The following is a 27838-nucleotide window of genomic DNA, read 5'->3' as shown; positions in this document are numbered from 1 at the left end:
ATGTTATACAAGGAACACAATGTTACTTTATTTAAATCTGAATTTAAAAATATTTATTAACCAATTATTTGATTAATGGTGGATTTTTTTTATTATGAATTTTCTATTATACTAGGTTATTCTCTAAGGTTGTTATATATTATAGATATTACTGTTTACTTTGTACATATTTCGACCATTGGATCTGATTACAAACTATATTTTTAAGAATTTATTACATAATATATATTCAAAGGCATCTATAGAAAGCAAAACGTATCGCTATTAATATGGAATTATTTATTTTTCTAACTTTTATAATGTACATATTGTCATTTATATAGAATTAGAAGCCGTCAGCACTGAGGGGAGAATATAAAAGTAAAAAGTACAAAAGAATGAGTTCTGGAAATTAACTAATTAAATTCATGTTTCTCTGGTAATTCAATGCATATGATTATCCAATTATTAGTTGATCATCACATTTAATGCAAATGTTTACAATTTAGTAATTTTGAACAAATTTAAATTTTCAATTCCAAATCCTAAATTGAATTTTAATTATTTAGTCTTAGGAAATACATTGCGGTATTTGTACTTACGTTAAACCTTTTTTGAAAAGAGAAACAATTCTATTTACCTGTGATTTTTTAAAGTTAAATTTCCAGTTATCAAATAATCGTTGGATACATCTGCATTGAATTGTTGCTTGATTGTAAAGCCTAGCCTACTGATGTTTTGTGAGATGCGCCAGAATTATGAGCATTGGTTGCTATCCCTATTTAGAGTGCTAAATTGAATTCCTTACAATTATTTATTTCCTTCAAAGTTCTGTGAATCAGATTATATCACAAATTAAAAATTATCAATTTATTATTAAAACTTATTAATATTTATGAGAAAGTGTTTTTTTAAGAAGTGTTTGGTATAGAATACTTGCAGTTATTTTAGTAATTAAGAAAATTCTAGGGTTTCAAATGATTGTAAGAGAACTTTGTTAATGTGTTTTAATTATTTTTAAGTAGATATTAAATCCACGTAACCAGTCCAGTCCTTCAAATTCCAATAAAATTATTTTTTCATTTACAATGCATACCAGTGTTTATATAGTGTTATAGTATTAAATAAATACAGATATTAAAAAATATTATTATACAAACTCTTAATCATTGTTTTCAAATCTCTTAATTTGAATTTTTAGGTACATTGTTGTAACATGTAGAAGACCGCATGCCCACCAGTGGGTCATAACATAACAACATTATGGAATAGACAATGTTCGGTGCAGTGTTCAATGTGTTTGTGTGCTCATAAGATGAGAATAGAGCGTCGCGTTTTATGTTGAATGGAATTTATTTTGTTAAAAATATCAGCACGGCGAGATCTCAGCATGTTAAATATTAAAACAATATGAATTTCAGAAAAACACTAAGTATTTGAGATTATTTTTATTTACTTCTTATAAAATCTACAAAATTATAAACATAAAATGATCTAAAAACATTGTAGCTGATGTTCAATATTGCCACTTCTTAACTACTATATTTTATGATTTTATCTCGTCACTGAATCAATTTTTATAAGTTGATCTCGTGACTATTCAGTCATAAACAATTTTCTAAAATGTATTATCACATTTGCTTGTTTGCTTAGATAAATTTATCTAGCAAAAATAAATGCATGGCAATAAGAATAGATCTAAAAATAATAATAATGACCTAATGATACTACATGAAGTCAAAAAAGTAGATTCAGTTGATAAATGATTAGTACACTGTAGACGACTGTAGCTTGTCATTTTAGCTCACAAGTTTTATAAATATTAAGCTCATATTCAAAATACTAAATTTATGAATGTAAAACAGATTTTTATTGTAATGATTATATATATTGCTTTATTGGTAACACTATCAAAATAGTAGTTTATAACTTTTTTTTCTATTTGCGGAAAATATTTAATATAAATATTCTCATATGCGGATCATGAAACATTTTTCCTAAAGGAATAATCTATTTTCTATAAATTAAATATATAATACTCTGGATATAAATATAATTTGAGTCTTGGACAATGTTCTCAATGACTTTGGCTTTTCTTGTTTCAAACAACAGTAAGTGAAAATATAGCTAAGATAATTCTCTAGATGTCTTTAATAATTAATCACAAGTTTTAATCCTGTATAGCCCCCCATCATATGTCATTCAAGAACAAATAGTTTTCTATACATCTAGGAAATCCTAACTGCCTAATCTTGTGCAAATTTTGGCCGTTTGGACCTAGCATTTGTCGTATTTTAATTCTGCACAATGCAGCCAAAGAAAGGGGACGTGTAGATGTGAAAAGCAACCAATCAGATGGATTCTCTGAGTGCTCCCAAGCTTGCGGATATTCAATCTTTTGGGTTGTTGAAGGTCTTAGCGTTCTTAAGGTAAATCCAGAATAAACTAAAATGTTAAATGATATTACATTTAAAAGTTACTTCTAAATTATTACTTCAGGTACTAAATAATGGAATACCAATATGTGTAATTTCTTACCTAGTAATTTAACTATACGCAAATTTCCTCTCTTTTGAGCGAGAGTTAAATTATCCACAATACACATTTGCAAATCACACACTTCAACATCAGCGCCTTCTTTTATTAGTACCTGAATTTTTTTTTTTTATTAATTATTATTATAAAGAAATTTACTATTTATTCTAATCTTGAATTCTATCCAGTTACCTCAGCTATATCATCATAGTCACTCAGCAAAGCTCGATACAGTGCAGTTTCGCCACCACATAATGTCTGTGCATTTAAGTTTGCACCATAATTTCTGAGTGTACATAAAATTCTGTGAAATACTTCTACAGCAGTGCAGCATCCCTCAACAGCCTCATGCAGTGCTGTGCTACCAGTTATACCGTGCCTACATGTTGCCGATGCTCCTAGTTAAGATTTTAAAGATTCAGTTAATGCGTTACTGCATAGAGTACATCTTCAGTCATGTTTTAAAATCAAAGGACGAGGAAAAAGTAGAGCTCTCATGGTGGAAATATAAGATGACTACCAATAAATCAATCAATGGGAAAGAATTTGAAGAATAAAAGGATTGAAGATTAGGTAGATAGATACAAAAATTTATATGTACCTGAAGTTGGGTATTTGCGAAAAATTATATTGTTGAGGTTACACAGTATTGTTTAATGATTTTCTTTAACTTCCTGAAGAAAAGAAGCTCGAATAAGAAACTTCCACTGTATTTACAAGTACCGGAAAGTTCATGCAATAAGCTTTAACGCAAAATGCTACTTACAACTAGTTAATTAATAGTTTGTTTATGTAACCTTTTGAGCGCATTAGACTTTACTAGAGGCACACATGGAAAAGAACTTGTAAAAACAATTAATATTTACCATTTTGGAGAAGTAATTCTACAAAATCCAGTTGTGCTGTTCTTGCCGCTATTAATAATGGCGTATCTCCAGTATCATCACGTAAATTAGATACACTTCCATGTTGCAAAAGCATTTTAGCAATTGATACACAACGATTGTGTGCGCAATAATGTAATAATCTATGGGATTGTGTTACTCTGGCTCCATTGGATAGCAATTTTGAAACGATATTGGCATTTTGTTGCCATACAGCTTCACATAATGGTGTGTAACCTAAAATATAATAATTATCAATACAGGTGTAGTGTTGTAAAAAAAGACTAAGCTTCTGTTGAGCAATATTGTCTACTATATTAAGTTGTAAAATGTTTCCAACAAGTATAACTGAAAACAATTAAAAAGCTTGCAGGTTAACACTGTATAATACTCACCATGTATTTCTTCAGCATTAACTCGTGCACCTCTATTTATAAGTATCTCAACAACGTTTTCATGGCCTCGGTTTACAGCCAGTAACAAGGGTGTTCTGTCAGAACTATCCAGTGCATCGACGGATGCACCAAATCTCAACAAAATTTCACACTGTAATATAAGTAGAATTTTTAGCTTGCTGATGTCTTTTGAAAATAACTGAAAGTAAATATATCCAAAAATATCTACCGCATTTTTGAAACCTCGACTAGCAGCAATATGAAGAGCAGTATTTTTATCAATTGATTTTTTATTAGGCAATGCACCAGCTTCAAGCAATGTTAGCATTGCTTTAGTATGATTATTAGAAGTAGCTATATGAAGAGGGGTATTCACATCTACTTCTATTGGATCTACATTAATACCTTAAACGAAAATGAACATATTCTAAAGTTACTATAATGTTGTTCACCTATCTATATAAATAATATTTAACTATTTACCTGCGCGCACTAATAATTTAATTACATCTGAGTGGCCCTGCTCAGCAGCATAGTGCATTGGACTCTTTCGAAAAGCGTCAAGTGAATCAGGTTTATATTCTGGGCCACCGGTTTCTATTAAAGTTGCAGTCCTTTCCAATATACATGCATACCACCTAATTATTTTTTTTAAAGAATTATTTTCATAAAGCTACCAAAAGTTAAGAATAACTCTTTCATGAAGTCTATAGATACTGATGTTTAAAACTATTACCAAGCAAAATATTTCTTAACTCCACACATTACATTTAAATTACCGATACAGTGATGCCCATTCATCTTCTGTTTTATTTGAGGCTGCTTCGCCTAGTGAATTATTTTGTAATTCTTCATCCCATGCCATAGCTTCCATTCCTTCCGGGGTAACATTTGCAGAATTGTCATTGTTATCATGTACCATTATATAATATCCTTGGTTAACGTTTGGATGATGCTGAAAAAATATTATTTCTCATTTATTCTTCATATGTGATAAAGAAATATACATGAAATTATCAATATTTTAGTGTTTTATGAATAAATCACAGTACGACATGCACTATATAAATAGTGGAAGGGTTAAATTCATATTGTTCTTATTAACGATTTTGGATAATTCTGGAGAAAACGCTGAAGAATAAATATCATAACCAATTTTCAGATATAAACTGGCATAACATAGCCCGAGACAAGGACCAAGAACAAACCATATTGTGCCGACTTCAAAAACCACAAAAACTATATATTGCATGGTCCCATGAATAGAGCAGCAATGGTGGTCAATAAACAGTGCTCGCAACTAAACTTTTTTTAATTCCTCACATAATTTTATTTTATTTATCAATGTTGTCAAAAAGAATAATACTTATTAGAATTTGTTAGCATTACTAGTATGTTTGAGTCTGCATATAGGTGCATGTGCAGGTGTATTTATGTACATATGTAAGCGTGTTTGTATAAATAATATAGGATTGCATTATTATGTTATATTACTATATAATTAACTATATATAACTGATTTGCATGTATTGAATAAAATTGAATTACCCTACGGGAAGTTAACAATAGAGTAAATTGGAGAGTAAACAATTTCAGTTAATCGTTGAATTTAAATTTATTTAAGTATATAAATTTCTAGATATTTTTTCCTGAAAAGCAAGAAGTTAACTAAATATGAATGCACAATTATTATTCACAGTCACAACTGCTCTGCAAGATTGGGTTTCTCTATTGTTCAGAAATAAAAGGTACCCAACCAATTTGAAGATATTTATAATTAAATGAATGAATGAATTAATACTCTATTCAAAATAAAGAGCTTGTAGTCTTAACAATCTGGACTTTTAATTAAAGTTAAAATCTATACAGATATTTATTTTATCATAATTAGCAGAAAAATCATTTAACAGTTGAAGCAGAAATAAGAGCACACTAATGGAAAATCTGGATAGCTTTTCATTTCAAATAGTTTTACAAGCAAATCTCAATTTGTGGTAAAAATAGAACCTGCACAATCCTGAAAAGGACTTTATTATTACTAAAGTAGCACTGTAAATAAAATTCTGAATGATTTAAGTTCTAGTTTATTAAGACTAATGCATTTCTTATCCCACTTGAACATTTTTAAATCTTCAATAACTAACTTCAAATTCCTGAAACTGTCAGATTGCTCTAAACTGTATTTGCCAGAAAGAAACAATAATTTACATTACATTAAAAATTTCAAATGTGTGGACTATACATGTACATAAATATTCAATTAAGTCAGGACACTGAGGTAAGTAAATTTTGCATGGACTTTTGATAAATATGTATATTTTCATTAAGTACATCATAATGACTTACTTTTTTAGATTTCAAATTCCTTCTGTAAGTGGCTTTTCTCTCATTAGGTATTTTGCACCAGTCCAATAGAATTTCTATTAGGATTACATCTCCTTGCTGTGCAGCGGTCCCAAGTGCAGTCCGTCCAGAAGAACATATTCGGCAAGGATCTGCACCTATAATTTCAAAGTATTTATCAATATTTACAATAATACTATAATAATATTTTAAATAGAAATCTTACCTCTATCTAGTAAGATAGGTATCTCCGTAAAACTATTAGTTAGAACTGCGTCCATCAGTTCCTCATCCAAATTATCACTCATTTTAAAATATTGAATAAAATTGAACAATGCACTTACATATTTAATGTTAATTTATTTTAAAACAATATTTAATTTAAACATTGCAAGAGGTATTGTGATTGGTGTACGTTTGACAGCTGTCACAGTCAACAGCTGTAAGCGGGGATATATTCTCGGACTCATATTATAAAGAATATCGTTAAGTTGTCAAAGTGGACATCATATTGCCAACATAATATACGTATTGTGCCAAACTTCGCTTGTGTTTATTTATTCCTATTGGCTTGTGCATTGCTCATTGTTTAACTTCTTGCTCTACCCGGTGTCGAATTTGTTATTGTTGCGTTCGTATTAATCAGGCTTCATCTAAAAACATCCGATTGTGTAATTACGGGGGCTCCAAAAGGTACGATTATTTGTCCAAATCTGTTTTTGTGCAAGTGTACGTAACGTACGCAATTAGATCGAAAGCTTGCGCAAATATTCTGCACAAGCTTACGATTTTTGTGAACTTGCACAAAGAAATCGTATCGGTCGAGGCAGCCATTAGTGTTTTGTAACAGCGAGCCGCTGCGAATTTTTAAGAAGTTTGATGAATAGATCGAGGTAAGAATTGTTATTATTTCAAATTGTTATTGTTTTTATTCGATCAGAGCGAACAATAGTTCCATTATTATAGGAATTAGATATGACAATATATTCATTATATCCATTATATTGGGCAATGTTATCATGGTCAGGAAAACCAAAGTACAAGATAAATATGTATTCAATGAGTTTATAAAATGCAAATTTAGCAAACTGAGCTGCCTTTACAATAAATATAAACAGTTTTAAATATGGTTGATGGTTTGCAATTACATTTATAGTTGTAACCTATAAGTTAGGAGCCATATTGAAATTTGCCTTTTAATATCTGAGCTATTTATCGGTATACTATTTTTTCCATAATCTTTATAACAGGCACTTCTGCCTTGCTAGTATAGAGATACAGAAAAATAGTTTTTTTTCTATTCTTTCATATTTTCAAAGTTTAACTACTCAAGATTATGTGTACGCGAGGATTTTTAAAGATTTAATTATTTTCTGAGTTATCGCTGTTCGGCCATGATATAACCCTCTTCTTCACCCTTTCTTTTGCAATCGTGGGCGTGGTCACGTGACAACTTTTTGATGCCACACTTAAACAACTGCTAATTCTTAAAATTTTAACTTTTTTGTACTCTTTAAATATTGATAAGCAAATTATAAGAAAAGTAATACTGAAAAAGAGGATTGATTTTTTACGATGATTTATAAAAATGATATAAATGGTTTGAGCGTGTTTCCATATAGAATCGGTCCCACCCTGGTAATTTTCAACTCCCTAGCTCAGTGGTTTTTAACCTTTTTTGCACCGCGCTCCTCTGCTCTAATAAAAAAAGTTGTTGTTCCTCCTTAATTTTTTCAACAATTTTATTTCATAAATACTTAATTGATATTATCAGACTACAAATTAATATGCAATATTATGTAAAAATTGAATATAATTAGTTTTTCGTTTATTGTTTATATTAATTCAAAAATTTTGGTTTAATTTCGATAATAGTATTTTGGAAAGTGTCGTACGCGTTCCTCCCTGTAACAGCCAAGTGCTCCGCCCCCTGAGGGGGCACACCCCACAGGTTGTAAACCGCTGTCATAGCTCATTTGGCCGAGATATCATTGAAAACATGTAAAAGTGGCCCTTTTTTATATATTTATATCTATATTTATATTTATATCTATATTTATATTCATATTTATATTTATATTTATATTTATATTTATATTTATATTTATATTTATATTTATATTTATATTTATATTTTCTTTATATTCTCTTTCTCTTTCTTTTATTTCTCTTTATATTTCTCTTTCTCTTTCTCTTTCTCTTTATCTTTCTATTTCTTTTCTCTTTTCTTTCTATTTCTTTCTCTTTCTTTCTCTTTCTCTTTCTCTTTCTTCTCTTTCTCTTTCTCTTTCTTTCTCTTTCTCTTTCTCTTTCTTTCTCTTTCTTTCTCTTTCTCTTTCTCTTTCTCTTTCTCTTTCTCTTTCTCTTTCTCTTTCTCTTTCTCTTTCTCTTTCTCTTTCTCTTTCTCTTTCTCTTTCTTTTCTCTTTCTCTTTCTCTTTCTCTTTCTCTTCTCTTCTCTCTTTCTCTTTCTCTTTCTTTTCTCTTTCTCTTTTCTTTCTCTTTCTCTTTCTCTTTCTCTTTCTCTTTCTCTTTCTCTTCTATTTCTATTTCTCTTTCTATTTATATTTATATTTATATTTATATTTATATTTATATTTATGAGGGGGCGCACCCCACAGGTTGGAAATTGCTGTTCTAGCTCATCATTTGGCCGTGATATCATTGAAAACATGTGAAAGTGGCTCTTTTTTTCCAAACTCACTTTCTGTCGGAAATATGAAAGATATCGAAAAAATATTAACGTGATTCTATTTATACTTATTTTGTGTATATTGTTTATAACAAATAATGTGAAAAAATTATTTGTTAGAGCATGAAAAGGTAAAAATAATTTTTCATTTTCCATTTTCTACCAATGCGGCTCTTTGGACTACTTTTAAATTAGCATTTTATTTTGATATTCAAAATTTTATTTAAATCTAAGTTGGAACTTCGTGTTCAAAATTTGGAAATACTTAAGCTTGTGCACGCGCTGCCGGTACAAGAACACCCATATAGGTTCGCTTCGTTCGCATGAGCGACGAGCAAGCGTAGTGATTATCGTTATCGCGCGTCTCGGCAAATTCTGTATATAGAAATATTTCTTAAATAAATATATTTATTAGTCATAATTAAAAATCCAACACGGCGAATATAAACATTAATTTTAATCTTGTAATATAGTATAATCTTGTTACTAATATTTTAATTTTAATGTATAAAAAACTTTCAAAGATTTCAATATTTTTTATATATTTATGACGGCAATAAAAAGTATTTTAATTTTAATTCATTACCTTTTTTGATTTTTTTACAATGTTTTTATGATATTTCATGTAATCATTAAGAAAATAATTAATCGATAAAAAATTTCTATGGGTTTCGTACCACAAGGACCATATATATATATATATATATATATATATATATATATATATTAGGGTGGTCCTTAAAATGGTCTTTTTCGAATTTCCTTGCTCACAGGAGCTCAAATGGTTCCAAATAGATAAAAAACAATTCTCTGAAAGTTTTAGCTCTTAATATTAACGTTTAGATAGAGCGCAATTCAATCAAACTTTGTATGGAAAGAGCATGGAAAAAATTTTGAAAATTAAAAAAAAATGTTTTAGGTATAACTTAACGACAAATGAATGAGTTTTATTCATTCATTTGTTCGCTAAATTACATCTAAAAAACATTTTTAAAATTTTTGAAAAATTTTCCATGCTATTTCCATACAAAACTTTGATTGAATTGCGCTCCATCTAAACGTTAATATTAAGAGCTAAAACTATATATATATATATATATATATATATATATATATATATATATATATAAAGCGAGAGGTTTTTCTTCAGATGGTGAAATAATATGATAAAAATTGTTTCTTGGGCATCCATCCAATAATTAAAAAAACAGTTTTAATGCAAAATGTTTTAATTAAGAGAACATACGTTTCGGGTCCAGATTTGACCCATCTTCAGTGCTACAAATAAATATTTCAGGGTTACAAATTAAAACAATATAAAAAATAATATAAAAGATACATAATTACAGACAAAAATAAGTAGAAACAATGTATATGAAAAATATATATGAAAAACAACATAAAATAAACAAATGTAAAGAAACTCACCATACTAATAAATTTTAAAAAAATATAACACAAAGAACAACACAAAAATGCAACGAAAAAATAAGTACTTATTTTTTCGTTGCATTTTTGTGTTGTTCTTTGTGTTATATTTTTTTAAAATTTATTTGTATGGTGAGTTTCTTTACATTTGTTTATTTTATGTTGTTTTTCATATATATTTTTCATATACATTGTTTCTACTTATTTTTGTCTGTAATTATGTATCTTTTATATTGTTTTAATTTGTAACCCTGAAATATTTATTTGTAGCACTGAAGATGGGTCAAATCTGGACCCGAAACGTATGTTCTCTTAATTAAAACATTTTGCATTAAAACTGTTTTTTTAATTATTGGATGGATGCCCAAGAAACAATTTTTATCATATATATTTATATATATGTCAAAGAAGTTAGTTTTGATGTTGAGAAATATGAGTAAGTTCTTCCAGGGCATACATCAAATAAAATCTTTTATTTGATGTATGCCCTTGAAGAACTTACTCATATATATATATATATATATATATATATTAACAAAGTCTAATAATCGGGCATAACATCAATAAAAAACATGAATTTCTTTCAAAAATTTATTTTAAATCCATACGTTTCGGCTATAATCCTAGCCTTCATTCAGTGGAAACTAAAAATAAAATTAAAAACTAAAACAATTGAATTGGAGTGAAAAGAAAAAATAAAATAGTAATTAGTACTTACAATTAGTTGATCTTAGTGTTAATTTGGAAAACTTTAGTAATCCATGGTATTAGGATATGGTAATGCACTACACTATGTATTATAAACATTAACTTGAAATTACACAATATTTTCACAAAATACTGATTTGAAAAAATCACAAATGGATAGTGTGTTATTCGTAGACTGGTTGAAGATGTAATGGAGAAAGACATTTTTCTAAAAAATATTTTTACCAAGATTCTGCACATGTGTGGAACGAATTGTAAAACCTTTGCGCGAACGCTTTTATTGTTTTGTAAGAAATTTGGAAATGTTATCTAAATAGAAGAGATTTGTGTCGCGCAGCGTGTTGAGTTCATTCCGTTTATTTATTGTCTTATTGTTATAAATAGTTAAAAAAGATCCCTCTATAATTCTTCGTTTAAATAAATTTTGTTCAAATTGTAGCACAGTCGGATTAGAAAAGTCCATATTGTGTTTTAAAGTGTATATATGGTCTGCAAGAACTGTTTTGAATTGTTTGGGGTTTTTTGAATTGTTTTTATGTTGTTGTAACCGTTTATTGAGGTTCTGGCTAGTTTCTCCTATGTAAATTAAATTACAGTCTAAACAATTTATTTGATAGACGAGATTTCTGAGTCGTTCAATATTAAATGGGGTTTTTGTCTTGGTAAAAATAGTGCTAGTAGTTGTACTAAAATTGGTTACAAGTCGGAGTCCAGATTTATAAAAAAGTTTTTTCCAAGGAACATACAATTCTTTAATGTATGGCAAACATATTACGCCAGAATGAGTTTCTGAGTCAGGTAAATCGTTATGTACTGTGCAATTGTCCATTTTATTCAAAAGGTACGTTCGTCTGTTACTAGTTACGGAATTTATAAGTTTTAGGGGATAAGAGTTATCTGTTAAAATTTTTGTAATTAATTTGATGTTGTTGTCCCAAAATGTTTTGTCCGATAGAAGTATTGCGTGGTCCGTTAGATTTATTATAGTACCTATTTTCATTTTGAGTGGATGATAAGAAAAGTAATTAAGGTAGCGTCCGGAATTAGTCGGTTTTTGGTACCAATTTGTTATTATTTTGTTATCTGTAGTACGTATAAGTTTTATGTCTAAGAAACTGATCGAGTTCATTGTCTCCAATTCCACTGTAAATTTTAATTTTTTATTGACGTTATTAAATTGATTAATTATCATAGTGACATCATCACTAGGGATACAAGTGATAATGTCATCTACATAACGGTAATAAAAAATATGTTTATTGTAATTTTTGAAAATCGTATTTTCAAGGAGTTGTAAGGATATTTCTGCTAGAGATGGACTTGCTGGGGACCCCATTGGCGCCCCAAAAATTTGATAATAGAAAGAGCCATTGAATTCAAAATAAGTATTAGAGACAATGAACTTGACGGTTTCCCTGAACCAGTGTAAAGATAAAGAAGTCAACGGGGAAATTTCATTCCATCGGATTGTTATTTATCAGAAACTCATTCTGGCGTAATATGTTTGCCATACATTAAAGAATTGTATGTTCCTTGGAAAAAACTTTTTTATAAATCTGGACTCCGACTTGTAACCAATTTTAGTACAACTACTAGCACTATTTTTACCAAGACAAAAACCCCATTTAATATTGAACGACTCAGAAATCTCGTCTATCAAATAAATTGTTTAGACTGTAATTTAATTTACATAGGAGAAACTAGCCAGAACCTCAATAAACGGTTACAACAACATAAAAACAATTCAAAAAACCCCAAACAATTCAAAACAGTTCTTGCAGACCATATATACACTTTAAAACACAATATGGACTTTTCTAATCCGACTGTACTACAATTTGAACAAAATTTATTTAAACGAAGAATTATAGAGGGATCTTTTTTAACTATTTATAACAATAAGACAATAAATAAACGGAATGAACTCAACACGCTGCGCGACACAAATCTCTTCTATTTAGATAACATTTCCAAATTTCTTACAAAACAATAAAAGCGTTCGCGCAAAGGTTTTACAATTCGTTCCACACATGTGCAGAATCTTGGTAAAAATATTTTTTAGAAAAATGTCTTTCTCCATTACATCTTCAACCAGTCTACGAATAACACACTATCCATTTGTGATTTTTTCAAATCAGTATTTTGTGAAAATATTGTGTAATTTCAAGTTAATGTTTATAATACATAGTGTAGTGCATTACCATATCCTAATACCATGGATTACTAAAGTTTTCCAAATTAACACTAAGATCAACTAATTGTAAGTACTAATTACTATTTTATTTTTTCTTTTCACTCCAATTCAATTGTTTTAGTTTTTAATTTTATTTTTAGTTTCCACTGAATGAAGGCTAGGATTATAGCCGAAACGTATGGATTTAAAATAAATTTTTGAAAGAAATTCATGTTTTTTATTGATGTTATGCCCGATTATTAGACTTTGTTAATACATATGTCAACATCAAATTCAGAATCATACAAAATATATATATATATATATATATATATATATATATATATATATATATTCAATAGATAAGTCCTGTATTTTTTCAATATATTGATTGTTTTTTTTCCGAACAGTAAATCCAATAATAAAAAACAATTTGACCATCATTAATTAATGTTAATCAATATTTTTAAAAAACATTGTATTTGACAGAATAAACCTGATGATGGAACGTACCTAGTTCCGAAACGTCGTTATTAAACATCTTCAAAACACAAATTGTTTTTTATTATTGGATTTACTGTTCGGAAAAGAAATAATCAATATATATATATATATATATATATATATATCTATATATCTATATATATATATATATATATATATATCTATATATATATATACAGTGGCGTCGGAACCGTGTCGGCTAGGTGGGCTTGAGCCCACCCATCAATCTCAAAATATGATATGCTCTAATATGTCTAAATAAACGAACCCACCCATCAAAACTTTGCTTCCGACGCCACTGTATATATATTTATATATACTATACGGTTTCAATTGATGTTTTGTCTTATCGATATGTGGAATGTCGGTTTGGCTCGGTGAACAATTTGCAATATGTTTTATCTAATTGTAATATCTTTAATATAATTTGTTCTTAACTAGACAGTTGTAAATGTAGTAGTGAATAAAAAAAATATTTATTCTAATTATAAAGATAATTATCCTATTATTTTTTCCGTTTAGCAAACAAAAGAACATGGCCTATGCGCCTGGAAGAAGTAATGGGGACTGGAAAGACCCCAAAAATGGCCCATCCACCGAAAAAGGAGCACATGGTTATGATGGCCCTGCTGGCATGGAACCCGAAGGCCTCATCGAAAGTAATTGGGATGATGTCGTCGATAATTTCGACGATATGAACCTAAAAGATGAATTACTTCGTGGAATCTATGCTTACGGATTCGAAAAACCCTCAGCTATTCAACAGCGTGCCATCAGGCCATGCATAGTCGGCCATGATGTTATCGCCCAAGCACAATCTGGTACGGGCAAAACTGCAACATTCAGCATCGCTATCTTGCAGCAGATCAAGACGAATGTTAATGACTGCCAGGCATTAATTTTGGCGCCTACAAGAGAGTTAGCACAACAAATCCAAAAAGTTGTAATTGCCTTGGGAGATTTCATGCAAGCCCAATGCCATGCTTGCATTGGAGGAACTAATGTAAGGGATGATATGCGCAAGTTGGAGAAAGGGGTACATGTAGTGGTTGGAACACCAGGACGTGTTTATGACATGATCAGTAGGCGTGCTCTTCGCACAAATACGATCAAACTCTTTGTGCTGGACGAAGCTGATGAGATGTTGTCAAGGGGATTTAAAGACCAAATTTATGATGTATTTAAAATGCTCAGTGTGGATGTCCAAGTTATTCTTCTTTCGGCTACAATGCCCACTGATGTATTGGAAGTCAGTAAATGCTTTATGAGACATCCAGTTCGGATTTTAGTGAAGAAAGAGGAATTAACACTCGAAGGGATTAAACAATTCTTTGTTCTGGTTGAGAAGGAAGACTGGAAATTAGAAACCCTTTGTGACCTGTACGACACCCTTTCTATCACACAAGCCGTCATATTCTGTAATACTCGTCGTAAGGTGGATTGGCTGACTGAAAGCATGCACCACCGCGATTTCACAGTTTCTGCCCTGCATGGCGACATGGAGCAAAAAGAACGTGATGTTATCATGCGACAGTTCCGTACAGGCAGTTCACGTGTACTGATTACAACAGATCTGTTGGCTCGAGGAATTGATGTTCAGCAAGTGTCTCTCGTTATCAATTATGATTTGCCTTCCAACAGGGAGAACTATATCCACAGGATTGGCCGAGGTGGACGTTTTGGTCGTAAGGGTGTTGCCATAAATTTTGTCACAGATGAGGATAAGCGTACCCTGCAAGACATCGAGCAGTTCTACAACACACATATCAATGAAATGCCAATGAATGTTGCTGATTTGATTTAAAATTGGCGACAGTTAAATGAGTTGTCCCAAATGGGTTTATAGAAATCTGTGATCAGTTCGCTCATAAGCGATTATTTTTATAAAGTAAGTGTTTTAGTATATATATTAGTCGTCTTGTGAATTATATGTTATTTAGTTTATGTTGATGTTGTTGAATTTTGTTTATGTTGATTCTAAATAATGTTTATTTTAGATTTAAATGTTTTTGCTTGTTTCACATTCTTAATTAACTTAAGTGTAAATTTTTAAAGCTTGACAAGCTCTTTGGAGCTAGAAAAATTATGGTTAAAATTTATGGCTCATACCACAGATTGTGGTTTAAACGTATTACCTATCATAAGATAGTAATTAATTGACAATATATTTTCTACGATATTTTCTACAAAAATATAGTTGTTTTTTGGAAATTTTTTATAGTTACAAGAAAGATAAGCAAAATCACTTTAATTTTTATAATACTGTATGTAGTGTAGTGTTGTCTATTTTTGTATTGTACTTATGTAAATAAAATATTGAAAAATATTATTGTTTAACAAATTAAAATCGCCGAGAAAAGTATTTTCCTTTAAAAAAATAGGTTAGACAACGGAATAATGTTTCTAAACCTGTTGGATAACCAGATCAGTAGTGATATCAATTTTTACTTGAAAATATAGATCAAAAATATGTTTCCAATTGAAAATATCCTACTGCGGTGTTAAATGGCAATGGAAAACTTCTCACACTATTCTTTACTGAATCGAGTTGAAGTTTAACTTATATTAGCGTACGTTCTTGCCCTAGGACAATGCATTATTATAAAGGGTCCGCCAAATAACTTTTTTTTTGAAAATGCTTCAAAAAGCTACTGAATATTTTGTCAATTTTTTTCGAAAGTACAATACTTTCTTTCCTCTTTTTCTTTTCGGACATGAGCTAAGTGTTACCATTCACAAAATAAGCACTAGTTGAAATGAAACGTTAGATGGCGGACCTTGTATATATATAATGTAATATTATAAGGACTGGCGATTTTTCTTTAAAAAAATCAAGCCATTTCAAGACTATCACTACTTCAAGAAGACCGGAGAGAATATTTTCAAATGATTTATATTAATTTTACTTATTTATTTAATTAATTAGCTAGGTGGTCAATGGAACAGTTTTCTATTACTTTATTATACTTATTATTATTAATTTTATAACTATTATTTATTATTATTATTATTACTACTACTATTTTAATGTATTAATTTTACCTGTTTTCTATCTCTTTTGTATTATTTATTTTTTACTTAGTTAATTTCTCTTTTATTTTACTATATTACTATTATATATTTATTTGTCACCTCATCATCCCTTTTCCAGTGATAGTCATAAAGAATAGCAGTGCTAAACATCATGCAAAATGTTTAAAATCATAAAATGGTAAAATGGTACTAAAAACTGTCAAAAAGCTATGTATTTGCTGTGCAATCAGGCGGTTTAAACATGAAATCTAACTTTTTACATATTTTATAGGCAAAGAGCTAGTGAACCTTTTAAATAACAGTGTTTCTGTAAGGCTAAAAACTTTTGTACATATTCTATGGGCTCTCGCCTGGTGAGGATTTAGTCGGGATAGAATAGTCTGGCATTGCACCTAATTACTTTGACGAACGCATATACAAATTTTATAGGACTAAGTTTATTTTGATACATCTTGCTCATAAAAGTGAACCTGTCGGCTCGTTTGGCAGGTACTTGTGCAGGTTGAAATCTTCGGGCAATTTGATTTTTAAACTCTCAATTATTCGTTCTCTCTACTATTATTATCTACTTATTTATTTTTCTTCATTAGTTATTCATTTTTATTTGTAATTTTTATTTATTTAATTTTTTCATTTTTTTTCTTTATATTCTTTTCTGATTATTTTTTTGTGTAATAAAGTCAATAACCTTGATTGCTAATTTTGAATAAGTTGATTGCAAAATATTGAATGAAATATATATATATATATATATATATATATATATATATATATATGATATTCAGTTTTCAGGGCAATACATCAATTAAAAATTTTTATATGAACTTTAAAACATTTTTATTTTTTCCATACGTTTCGACACATTGTTTTGTGTCATCTTCAGTGGACTCTAGTTTGAAAGAACAGATAGAAATTATTAATTATTAAATATTTCTGTCTGATAGAAATTATTAATAATTTCTATCTGTTCTTTCAAACTAGAGTCCACTGAAGATGACAATTTTTAGTTAAATAAATACATCATATAACAATTTTAAATAATGTTTATTAGCAATATGGTAGCACTCGTGATGCACACATTTATTAGTGGTAACCATTATACACATTTATATAATGTGTAATTATAAATTATATATTTATAATAGCATTAAAATATGTATTACATTTAAAAACAATAATTAAAGTCATACTTCAAATATGACATGTTCGGTTTTTCATTGTAATTAGCATTTAGAAATAAACCTTCATTAAAGAAATGAAGTAATTTCTGATTAATAAATTATTTAATATTCGTTCACACAGTGGATTATGTTAAACAACGCCTAAATAAATATTGTTTTTGCAACTTCACTCATCATGTAATTGTGTTTGAAGAACTTCATGTAATTAAAATTAACATACATTCATTGACTGCTTGTGTTTTTTTTTACTTTTTCGTTGGCGATATAATCTCATTCTTTGAGCAGTTGTAATATCTGTCTTGCCTAGAAAATATTTTTCATCTCAATAACTTCAAAGTTTTATAGAAACTACGAATAATATAGAAATAATTTCTAATCAATAATCTTACGTTTAGTACAAATGTTTAATTTGTTTTATTATTTTCAAGGAACATGGTAAAATATTCTTCTGATTCAGGCATTTTTCATTAAATCAACATTTGTACTACGATGTAACTTTAATACGCTTATTTATCTATGCTGATTTTCTTGTTGACATCGGTACGCATACAACGTTGATGCTGGTACTCATACAACGTTGATGCCGGTACACATACAACGACAGATCTCTATTCACATACGCGACGACTAATCACAATCGACCCGTATAGAAATGATATCATCGAGAGCGAATGCCGAATCATTGGCACTCGGCTCTGCCGTAACGCACTTCCGTTGCATTTGTACTGATTTACACCCTAGTTTTAAAGGAGTTTTTTTTCAAAAAAGTATTTTTTTCAAAATTCCTCAAAAATCTAATTTCCTTCAAAAGCTTTTTTTTTAATTTTAATTTTTGGTACGCGATGATTCAGTACTTTGTCTTAAGGCACGATTCCATGCACCAATAGTTAATATATCAATAGTTTACAATGTTTATAATGTTAAATTATAAACCTTTAATTTCAAATACCGAAATATATATGTATTTTCAAGCAATATGTAGTTTGAATAGTTTGAGAATATTTGTTTTATACTTTGAGAAACCGTGGAAAGAGTTGGCGCATGCGCTCACCAGGAGCGTGCTCTGTCAGAAGCACGTTATTCGAAATCAGTTCGAATTCTGCTGTCGAGGCGAGTGGTCGTTTCGTCGTGCTATCTATTTTACGCAACGTGCTTATTTCTCATCAAATAATTGCTCGTAATGTTCATTGTAAAATAATGTTAGAAGTTTAATCCGAGTTTTTACTTTCGAATTTCACCATGATTAACCGACTGTGCTTGTGAAGTGACAATTTAAGTGAATCACCATCATCTCCCGAATCGATTTCTGTCGAGTCGTTTGGATTAAGATATGTTAGTGCAAGGTGTCGAACAAGTAATGTCCTCGAGGGCACCTTCGATTCTGGACTCCCCAACGTTGGCGCGGGTCGAGAGGGCGCGCATGCGACAGGAGTCGGGGACGACCACCCCCGAGAGGGACTCGTTGCAGAATAATGTAAGTATAATTGACTTATATTGAATCGATCATTTTGATATAATTCATTTGCCAACTATCACATATATTATATTGTTTATTGTTTTTTCTTAAAATTATGCGAATTCAGCATATAACTGTATAAGTTTGACCAAATGGTGCATAGCATTGTTATGAAACAATTTTATAAACAATGATTTTGAAATAATTATTATCTTGGCAGAAAATTTAAAATTTTATATGATATATATATATATATATATATATATATATATATATATAATTTTCTTAAAAGAAATATTATAAATTGTTGGAAATTTAGATTTATATTAAAAAAAATTTAAATAAATGAAAGAAATATTCAAGTTTAAATATTCTATTGTCACAATAGAATTTTGCATAATTCTATATGATTTTTTTTTAAATATTCAATGATTTTTTAAAAATTTAAACAATTATGTATATTAAAAAAATATATATACTTTTTATTTAAAAAAAAAACATTTAAAAATGGAAAATATTTAAAATTAAATTATTCTTTCGTTAGAGTTTTGCACAATTCTAATTAAAAATTTTATTCCCGAGTGGGAAGAGTTGAAGTATTCAGTGTATTTTTTTAAATTTAAAAAAATGATATTAAAGCAAATATTTATATAATTTTAATTTTCTTTTAAAACATTTTAAAAATTTTAATATTTCATTTTAAAACATGAAAGAAATATTCAATATTAAAATATTCTATTGTTACAATAGAATTTTGCACGATTCAATTTAAAAATTTAATTTCTTAAAATATTTATTTTTTAAGATATAAAAATGATGTATATTAGAAGAAATATTAAAAAACTTTGAAAATTTTATTTTATTTTAAAAAAACATGGAAAAAAATCAAGTTGAATATCCTATTGTTACAATATATTTTGCACAATTCTATTTAAAAATTTAGTTCTTTACAATACTCAATGTATTTTTTTTAAATTTTCGAAATGGTTATTAAAAAAATATTACATTTTTTGGAAATTTATTAAAAAAAACATTTGACAAAAGTAAAAAATATTCAAGATTAAATATTCTATTGTTACATTTGAATTTTGCATAATTCTATTTAAAGGTTCAGTTCTTTAAAATATTCAATATATTTTTTTGAATTTGAAAAATGATGTATAATAAAAAAAAAATATTAATTTTTTTGAAACATTTTAACAAAATGAATCAAATATTCAAGTTTAATATCCTATTGCTATAATAGAATTTTGCACACTTCTATTAAAAAAAATTGTTTTAAAATATTCAATAGATTTTTAAAAATGTCCAATACAAACTGATGTATATTAAAAAAAATTCACAACCTTTACTTTTTTTAACAAAAACATTTAAATAAATGTAAAAAATATTCAAATATTCTATTGTTATAATAAAATTTTCGACATTTTTTAAAAATTTAATTTCTTAAAATATGCAATATATTTTTTAAAATTTCAAAAATTATGGATATTAAAAAATATTACAATCTTTTGAAAATTTAATTTTTTAAAAGAAAATTCAACTAGTCAAAGAAAATTGCTAAAACTTTTTATGCGGAAAATTAACTTTATTTAAAAATCTTAAAAAAAAAATTGAAATCTTTGGAAAAATTATATTTTAAGAATGTTCAAGTTTTTGAAAAAATAATTTTTTTACATTTTCATAATTTATATCGGTACAGAACCCATAGAAATATTCCAAAACTTTAATCAGTTTTTTATTTCGGAAATACAAATAAAATGTTTTTTGAATCATTCAAATCGGGTGCTCCGTTATCTCAAAAACTGAGTTACCAGATGGTTACCAGTTATGGCACTTTTTGCCCTGTATCTTCCTACCGGCTACACTACTAATCAGCACGTCTCCCCATTAATACGAATCGAATGCTTTTGGAAATATTTAAATTCGAGTTCTCGAAATCGTCGATCAAAATTTGTATCCGCACATACACACTCACATACATCCATTTTTTTCTGAGGTATGCCAAAGCGTAAACATGTAAAAAAAAATTCATTTTCGATTTTTTGCTATTACTATAACTTATCCTACGGGAAGTAAAATAATATAAAAGAGATGATCATTGTCAAATGTTTAGATATTATTGTGATCATCGTGATAATCTAAAAATAATTGATTGATTAAGTGTTCTTCATATCCAGGTTAGCATATTGGATCGATCCATTTCGTTCCTCATAAAGAACGACCTAATGTTATCACTGATGGTGGGCTCGGTAATTGCTCCAGATGTCGTTGAATATTTCACAAGTTCCTTTTTATAGAGTTGTTAATCTAACGACTTGTGCAATATTGGTCTGAAATTTTAGGAATTTTATTATGTCGTTATTGTTAGTCATTAACCGCCACGTCGTTAACGCACATAGAATGTTTGTTTTTAACGTGTAATTAATTATACACACCATCCAGGCATAAATGGAAGTGGTAATGTGAGATTATATTTGAAATTTGTTCGAAATGATGTGCTTTAATTAAAATTACCCGATTTGTGATAATTCGTTCAACGCTATCAGTTTGATTGCAAGTCTTTGACAACTATCCAATAACTATTATTTTATTAATGCGTTTTAGGGACCGATTCTGCCGCATAACAGAAAAATGTTATGGCAAGGTCATGTTACGCCCCAACTTCCATACATTAGACCAAAATCAACAAATATAGAAAAATTGATAGCTATCGACTAAAGTTATCAATTTCCAACTCAAATTATCAATTCTTGACTAAAATTAACAGGTTTCGACCAAATTGGACAACTCTAGACCCAAATTTACTATTATAAACTGAAATATACAGTTCCCAACCAAATCTAACTATTCTCGACAAAAATAGACAAATTTAGACCACAATTTTCTACTAAAATAGACAATTATTAACCAAAATTAACAATTCTTAATCAAAATTAACAATTTTAGTCACAAAATAGAGAATTCTCTTCCAAAATTTACAATCATCGACCAAAATCAACAATTTTAGACCAAACTTCGAAATTTTTGAACAAACTTATTAGAATTTTTTAATCAAATTTGATAATCTTATACCAAAAGTAATACTTCTTCAGCAACTATGTAAACACGGGACAAATGTCAATAATTTTTAGTCAAGACTTATATCAATTTTACCAAAAAAGTTGTGTAATTAACGAAAATCAATTACTATTCATTAGATTTGCATATTGTGCAGTATAAAATTACATTATGCTACTGAATCATACTGAATACTCTCAAAATGTCATGTATTTGCTGTGCATTTAGGCGTTTTACACATAAACTGCAACGTCACTTGTATGTTATGAAGCTGGGTCAGAAAGACCGTGTTATCTTAGATAGTTTTTTTGACATTTGTGCGGCTTTTAGGTTAGGTATTCTATCTAACAACCTGAGAAATACGCCTGACTGCACACCAACTACATGGCTTTTGTCAATATTTAGTATAGCAAGTTCTTCATAACATAGCCTTGCCATAACATTGGTCTGTTATGCGGCAGAATCGGTCCATTATAATTTTTCGACCAATGCTAAAATATAAATCTACAATAAATCATAATCTGAAAGCTTATTGCAGTTCAAGAACAAAATATTAATAAAACAGCGATTAAATGACTGAAATTAGATTTAATACATGTAAGTTACAAATTTAATTTTATGGGTAAGCATTTTATGTGCTTGCCTATAGCACATATTCCCTTGAAATGTTAATGTAAAAATTGACATTGCGAAGTTATACATTTATATATATATATATATATATATATATATATATATATAATTCTTTTATACGGGTGTATGATTCGATACTTCTCCTAAACGGTTATTCGGATTTTGATAATTCTTTTTAGAGTTTGTCAAAGGATTTTTAAAAAATTTAATGAACTATAAAACAATAGTAATATTGTAGAAATAAATGGCAAAAATTACAAAAAACCACTTATCATAGTTTGACATTGAAAACATTTGAACTGACACATGCTAGAAATGCCAATTCACTTGAAATTTGAATTTAGCTGAAATTATGAGCCTAGATAATATTAAAATTGAATTTACATTATTATTGCCGAAAAGCAGCTGAGATGTGCCAGAAATTGAAATAATATAAGATACAGTCAACAGTATACGTTGGCAGATGAAATTATATAATTAAGTTTAGTAAATAATGCAATAAGTCCAAAATTGCATATACATTATTTTTTTTAAACTTATACATGTCGCATTTTTGTTTACTTTACTAAATTATTTAACAACACAAAAAAATATTTCTACTTATTAAAAAAAAATGATTTAGAATTTTGTTTCATGTATCAAACATTTATTTGTTTGGCATTGGATATGGAATATTTAGCAAGTTGGTCTTAGATTGAAGAGTGCTCGTATGAACTAGATTTTATAAATTAATTCACCTAAGATTTGAACTTAAACAATAATGTTTATTGAATTATTAGTAATAAAAATATACTTTAGAAATTATAATTGTCAAAAAGCAACTAATATATCGTACGAAATTATGAAAATTATAGACTAAATTATTGAAGCAATTATGTTGTGTGGTAAAATCATTGTTTTTTTTATTCTATCTAATACAATCATGCAAATTACATAGTAAACTATATTGCATTGGAATTATCAAATATGTTATATTGAAAATAGTGGAAAAAATGCATTAAAAATACCTTAAACATATTGTATATTTGATTTCGCATTTTATTTGAATTTTTTTATAGTTAGTCTAATTTGATATGATCTGTTTCGAAAATGTCCTTCTGGTGTTTAAGTTATCTGCAAACGTTTCTGTGGTAAAGTAAATAAATATGCTTTTAACACGTTGACGGACAATTGCGGCTATAGCCGTCAAAGTGAAGTTCACAATGTGGCATGACTGCTATAGCCGTCCAAAATGAAACTGTCGTTTTTAGACATTACGGCTATAGCAGCACAAATGTGCACTTACTGGCGTATACGTAGAAGCATAGTGTCGTGTTTTGAAAACATCTTTTTAGGTTGAAGTTCATATATTATTTCACCTGTTATACGAGTTGCAGATTCAGTATGCACATGGTTGTGAATGGAGTAGTGCGATCGTGTTTTCTATTGAATTTATAGTTCTTATTGATACGTTTAACGATATTTATTATTATTTATATAACTATACTGGTATGTATTTGTTTATTATTCATTTTATACTTTAAACAGAAAAGGTAATCTTTCATCTACTGGATGTAGAAGTATGGAATTCTTTCAACATCTTTAAAGAAAAGACAGGTTCTCAAATGAAGTATATAGAGTACAGGGAAGCAATCATACGATCTCTAACTGGTATAGATAATGAACGGGATGGAGGAACTTTGGTTCAATTTAAACGTGCACAAATCCAAACCAATGAAATCAACAATAATGGAACACAGCATTTTCCTGAGAAAATTTTACCTCCTGAAAATTATCAGCGAAAAACATACTTTCAGCGTTGTAAACTATGTTATAAACAGGGAATAAGGAAGGAAACATCATATTGCTGCAAGAATTGCATGTCAAAATCTGCACTGTGTCCTGCACCATGCTTTGAAACATGGCATACTGAAAATAATGTATAATAATTATAAAATTATAATAAATTTTTTTGTCATTTATTTATTTTTGTTTGATTAAGAACTAACATTTCGTGTAAAACTCCCAAAAATACTTTGTTGCATACAAAAATTGCTTGTTTGAACCATTAAACCTGTCATTTACGTTTTTAAATTTTTGCTGTTATAGCCGCAACCTAATTAAAGGTACTAAATTAATCAAAATTAAGTTTATTTAAGCAGAAAGAGTAAAACTATACTTCTAACATTCTAAAAATCACAAAAACATATAGTGTCAATTTTCGAACTTCGCTTGTTCCTACTGTCCGTCAACGTGTTAATTTTGCTTACTTCTTGTGCTTAATCCATATTTAAATATTTGGCACACTCTTGGTATTGCTATTTTGCAATACTACCAGTTACTACATTTGTTTACTAGTTATTAGTATATCATTCTATTAACAAATACCCAGCATCTCAGCATTTCATTATTTTGTTGATTTATGTAAAAATCTTATGCTTTGCCATATTATTAAAATAAAATTATAAATCATTTATCCGGCCTTCAAATAATTGTTTTACAAATTGAAAACTTTTTCTCTATTAGTATAAGAGATACGAATCTATAGCAGAACTATAGATTTAACTATAGCAGATCTTTACTGCCCAAGAGGTAATCAAATTATATTCTACATGGGCACCTACATTGGTGCCCTTAATATGGACATTTTTGAATTTCCTTGCTCCCAAGGGCTCAAATGGTTCCAAATTGATAAAAAAACAATTCTCTGAAAGTTAGCTCTTAATATTAAGTTTTAGATAGTGCGCAATTCAAACAAACTTCGTGTGGAAATAGCATGGAAATTTTTTTTAAAATTAAACAAAAACATTTTTTGGTATAACTTAGCGACAAATGAATTAAAAGTGAAAATTCGTGTCATTTTTTATTGTTCTGCAAAATTTTTGAAAAATTTTTCATGCTATTTCCATACAAAACTTTGATTGAATTGCGCTCTATCTGAAAGACAATATTAAGAGCTAAAACTTTCAGAGTATTGTTTTTTAACAATTTGGAACCATTTGAGCCCTTGGGAGTAAGGAAATTCGAAAATGTCCATATTAAGGACCACCCTAACCTACATATACGAGGTGTGTTCAAAAAGTACCCGGAATTACTAATAATTAAATTTCGCGGGTCTGGAGTGTCTGATTGTCAAAATTTTTTTTTATTGTGTTGGTATACATGCCCCTAAAGTATGATGAAATTTTCAGCTATATTCACTGTTTACTTTGTCTGTGGTAGTCGCTAAGGTTCGACGTGTTTTTCTGAGCTCGGCGATTTTTACAATGGAAGAATTGAAAAGTCAAAGAATTTGTATTAAATTTTGCGTAAAAAATGAAATAAAGTGTTGCAAAGTGCAAAAATTCACCAGATATGGCTCCGTGTGACTTTTTCCTATTCCCAAAGTTGAAGAGACCCATGAAAGGACGGCGGTTTTCCTCGATTGAAGAAAATCGCTGAGAGTGCTCAAGGACATATCAAAAAGTGAATATCAAGGGTGCTTCGAAAATTGGAAAAAACGCTGGCATAAGTGTATTATATCTGGGGGGGACTACTTTGAAGGGGACCACATTAATGTAGACGAATAAATAAATATTTTTTTGAAAAAAACGAAAATTCCGGGTACTTTTTGAACAGACCCCGTATACTAATAATGAATAATACGAACTTGATTAATGCACATCAGAACTAAAATTACGAAATAAAAATCATAAAGGCAAAATAGATATGCAAATTAAATGATTTTTATTACACAAAACACAAGCATGTGTGCACAACAGATTTCACTTCTCATAAGTTGATAATCGATTAAGGCTTGGCATATTCTGTTATCACACAAAGCCAACAATAAGTGAAACCTTATTGTGAAGACTGAAGAGTATCATTCGAATCGAAAGCCAACAAAGGTTTGTGGCTTTGTTTGTATATAAGCAAACGGGTTAAGGCTCTACCCTTTTTAGATAAGATTTCTCAGAACATGGCAATAAAGTTGTCAGTTGTGGATAATGCCGGTTTTTTAGACTCACGATCAGTGAAAGTGGAGTGGTCTGCATGGAAACAAAGATAGGCACAATTAGATGTAAAGTTTACTATTCTTTCTTGAATCAAAAATTATTGTTTTTATTTTATTTTTGGCTTCCGCGCGGATTAGCTAGAGTTAGGCTTATAGCTTTTAAGTAGAAGTTTCAGGTTCGATATCCGCCTCGGACAGCCTGATGTCAAGCACAAGTGACATCGGTTTTCACTTGGAACTATAGATAGTAATAAGTGTCCAAGAGAAAATAGCCTTTACCGACCTTGCTGCATCCAATAGAAAGTTATCAGTATTATTGTTATTTTAACAATAAATTTATCAAAAATAGAGGTCAACCGTTGGGTTGCCTTCGGAAGCTTTCGAATCTTATTTATACGTTTCAAAAGCTCTGATTTTTTGGCATACTTAACCCTTTTGGTACGAGAACTACCGAACGGACGATATATTTTAAGATATTTTTATCATTATCAATAAATATTTGTTGAAAATTTAACAGTTATACTTCTAATGAGTTAAAAATTACAATAAAACACCAGAATTGTTAATAGTTCAATCCATAGTGATAAATCTTGAAGCAAAGGCAAACATATGTCGTTCATGGACGACACTCGTACACTCAGCACGTCATGTGGATGTCGTCGATGGACGACATTTATAACGAAAGGGTTAAAATGAAATGAATTTAATTATAAGTATTTTTCAACTATTCAACTTTAATTATATTCAACTATAATTTTGGAAAAGTGTATGAATTATTGCTGATGAGGTTTTGAAAACGGCATAAGATACAATTTCTTATGTACAAACTATCAAATTTTCATAACGATTTTAATAGTTTAAAA

At 28.9% G+C, this 27838-nt stretch overlaps 3 protein-coding genes across 4 annotated transcripts in view; 2 read left to right on the top strand and 1 right to left on the bottom strand.

Moving 5' to 3' along the window:
• Nucleotides 1-1979: 1979 nt before the first annotated feature.
• On the bottom strand, nt 1980-6568 carry LOC113376501 (ankyrin-1-like). The gene is made up of 10 exons (XM_026616447.1): nt 6363-6568; nt 6140-6294; nt 4573-4748; nt 4277-4431; nt 4023-4198; nt 3794-3944; nt 3381-3635; nt 2707-2912; nt 2518-2629; nt 1980-2424 (listed from the first exon to the last, which is right to left on the bottom strand). Exons 1-10 carry the CDS (start codon nt 6442-6444, stop codon nt 2171-2173), a joined length of 1722 nt encoding a protein of 573 aa, XP_026472232.1. The 5' UTR covers nt 6445-6568; the 3' UTR covers nt 1980-2170.
• LOC113376502 (eukaryotic initiation factor 4A-I-like) lies at nt 6206-15443 on the top strand. 2 transcript variants are annotated; one of them, XM_026616449.1, is made up of 2 exons: nt 6206-6307; nt 14162-15443. In XM_026616449.1, the coding sequence occupies exon 2, from the start codon at nt 14175-14177 to the stop codon at nt 15441-15443; it is 1269 nt and encodes a 422-aa protein (XP_026472234.1). In that variant the 5' UTR covers nt 6206-6307; nt 14162-14174. The 2 variants fall into 2 exon arrangements, with proteins under 2 accessions (XP_026472234.1, XP_026472233.1); XM_026616448.1 differs by lacking the exon at nt 6206-6307 and adding an exon at nt 6796-7029.
• A 3517-nt stretch (nt 15444-18960) lies between these two features.
• LOC113376616 overlaps nt 18961-27838 on the top strand; it is a 173505-nt gene continuing 164627 nt past the window's right edge. Inside the window, exon 1 of the mRNA XM_026616606.1 lies at nt 18961-19327. Coding sequence (XP_026472391.1) covers nt 19184-19327 — 144 coding nt within the window. The 5' untranslated portion in view covers nt 18961-19183. The remainder of the gene's footprint in view (nt 19328-27838) is intronic.

This window comes from Ctenocephalides felis, unplaced genomic scaffold (assembly GCF_003426905.1).
Source record: "Ctenocephalides felis isolate EL2017-DRISC unplaced genomic scaffold, ASM342690v1 CF-g0.4_SCAFFOLD_01886, whole genome shotgun sequence".
NCBI classification, from domain to species: domain Eukaryota; kingdom Metazoa; phylum Arthropoda; class Insecta; order Siphonaptera; family Pulicidae; genus Ctenocephalides; species Ctenocephalides felis.
The sequence above is the reverse complement of the archived record's forward strand: the minus strand, read 5'-3'. Positions and strand labels throughout refer to the sequence as shown.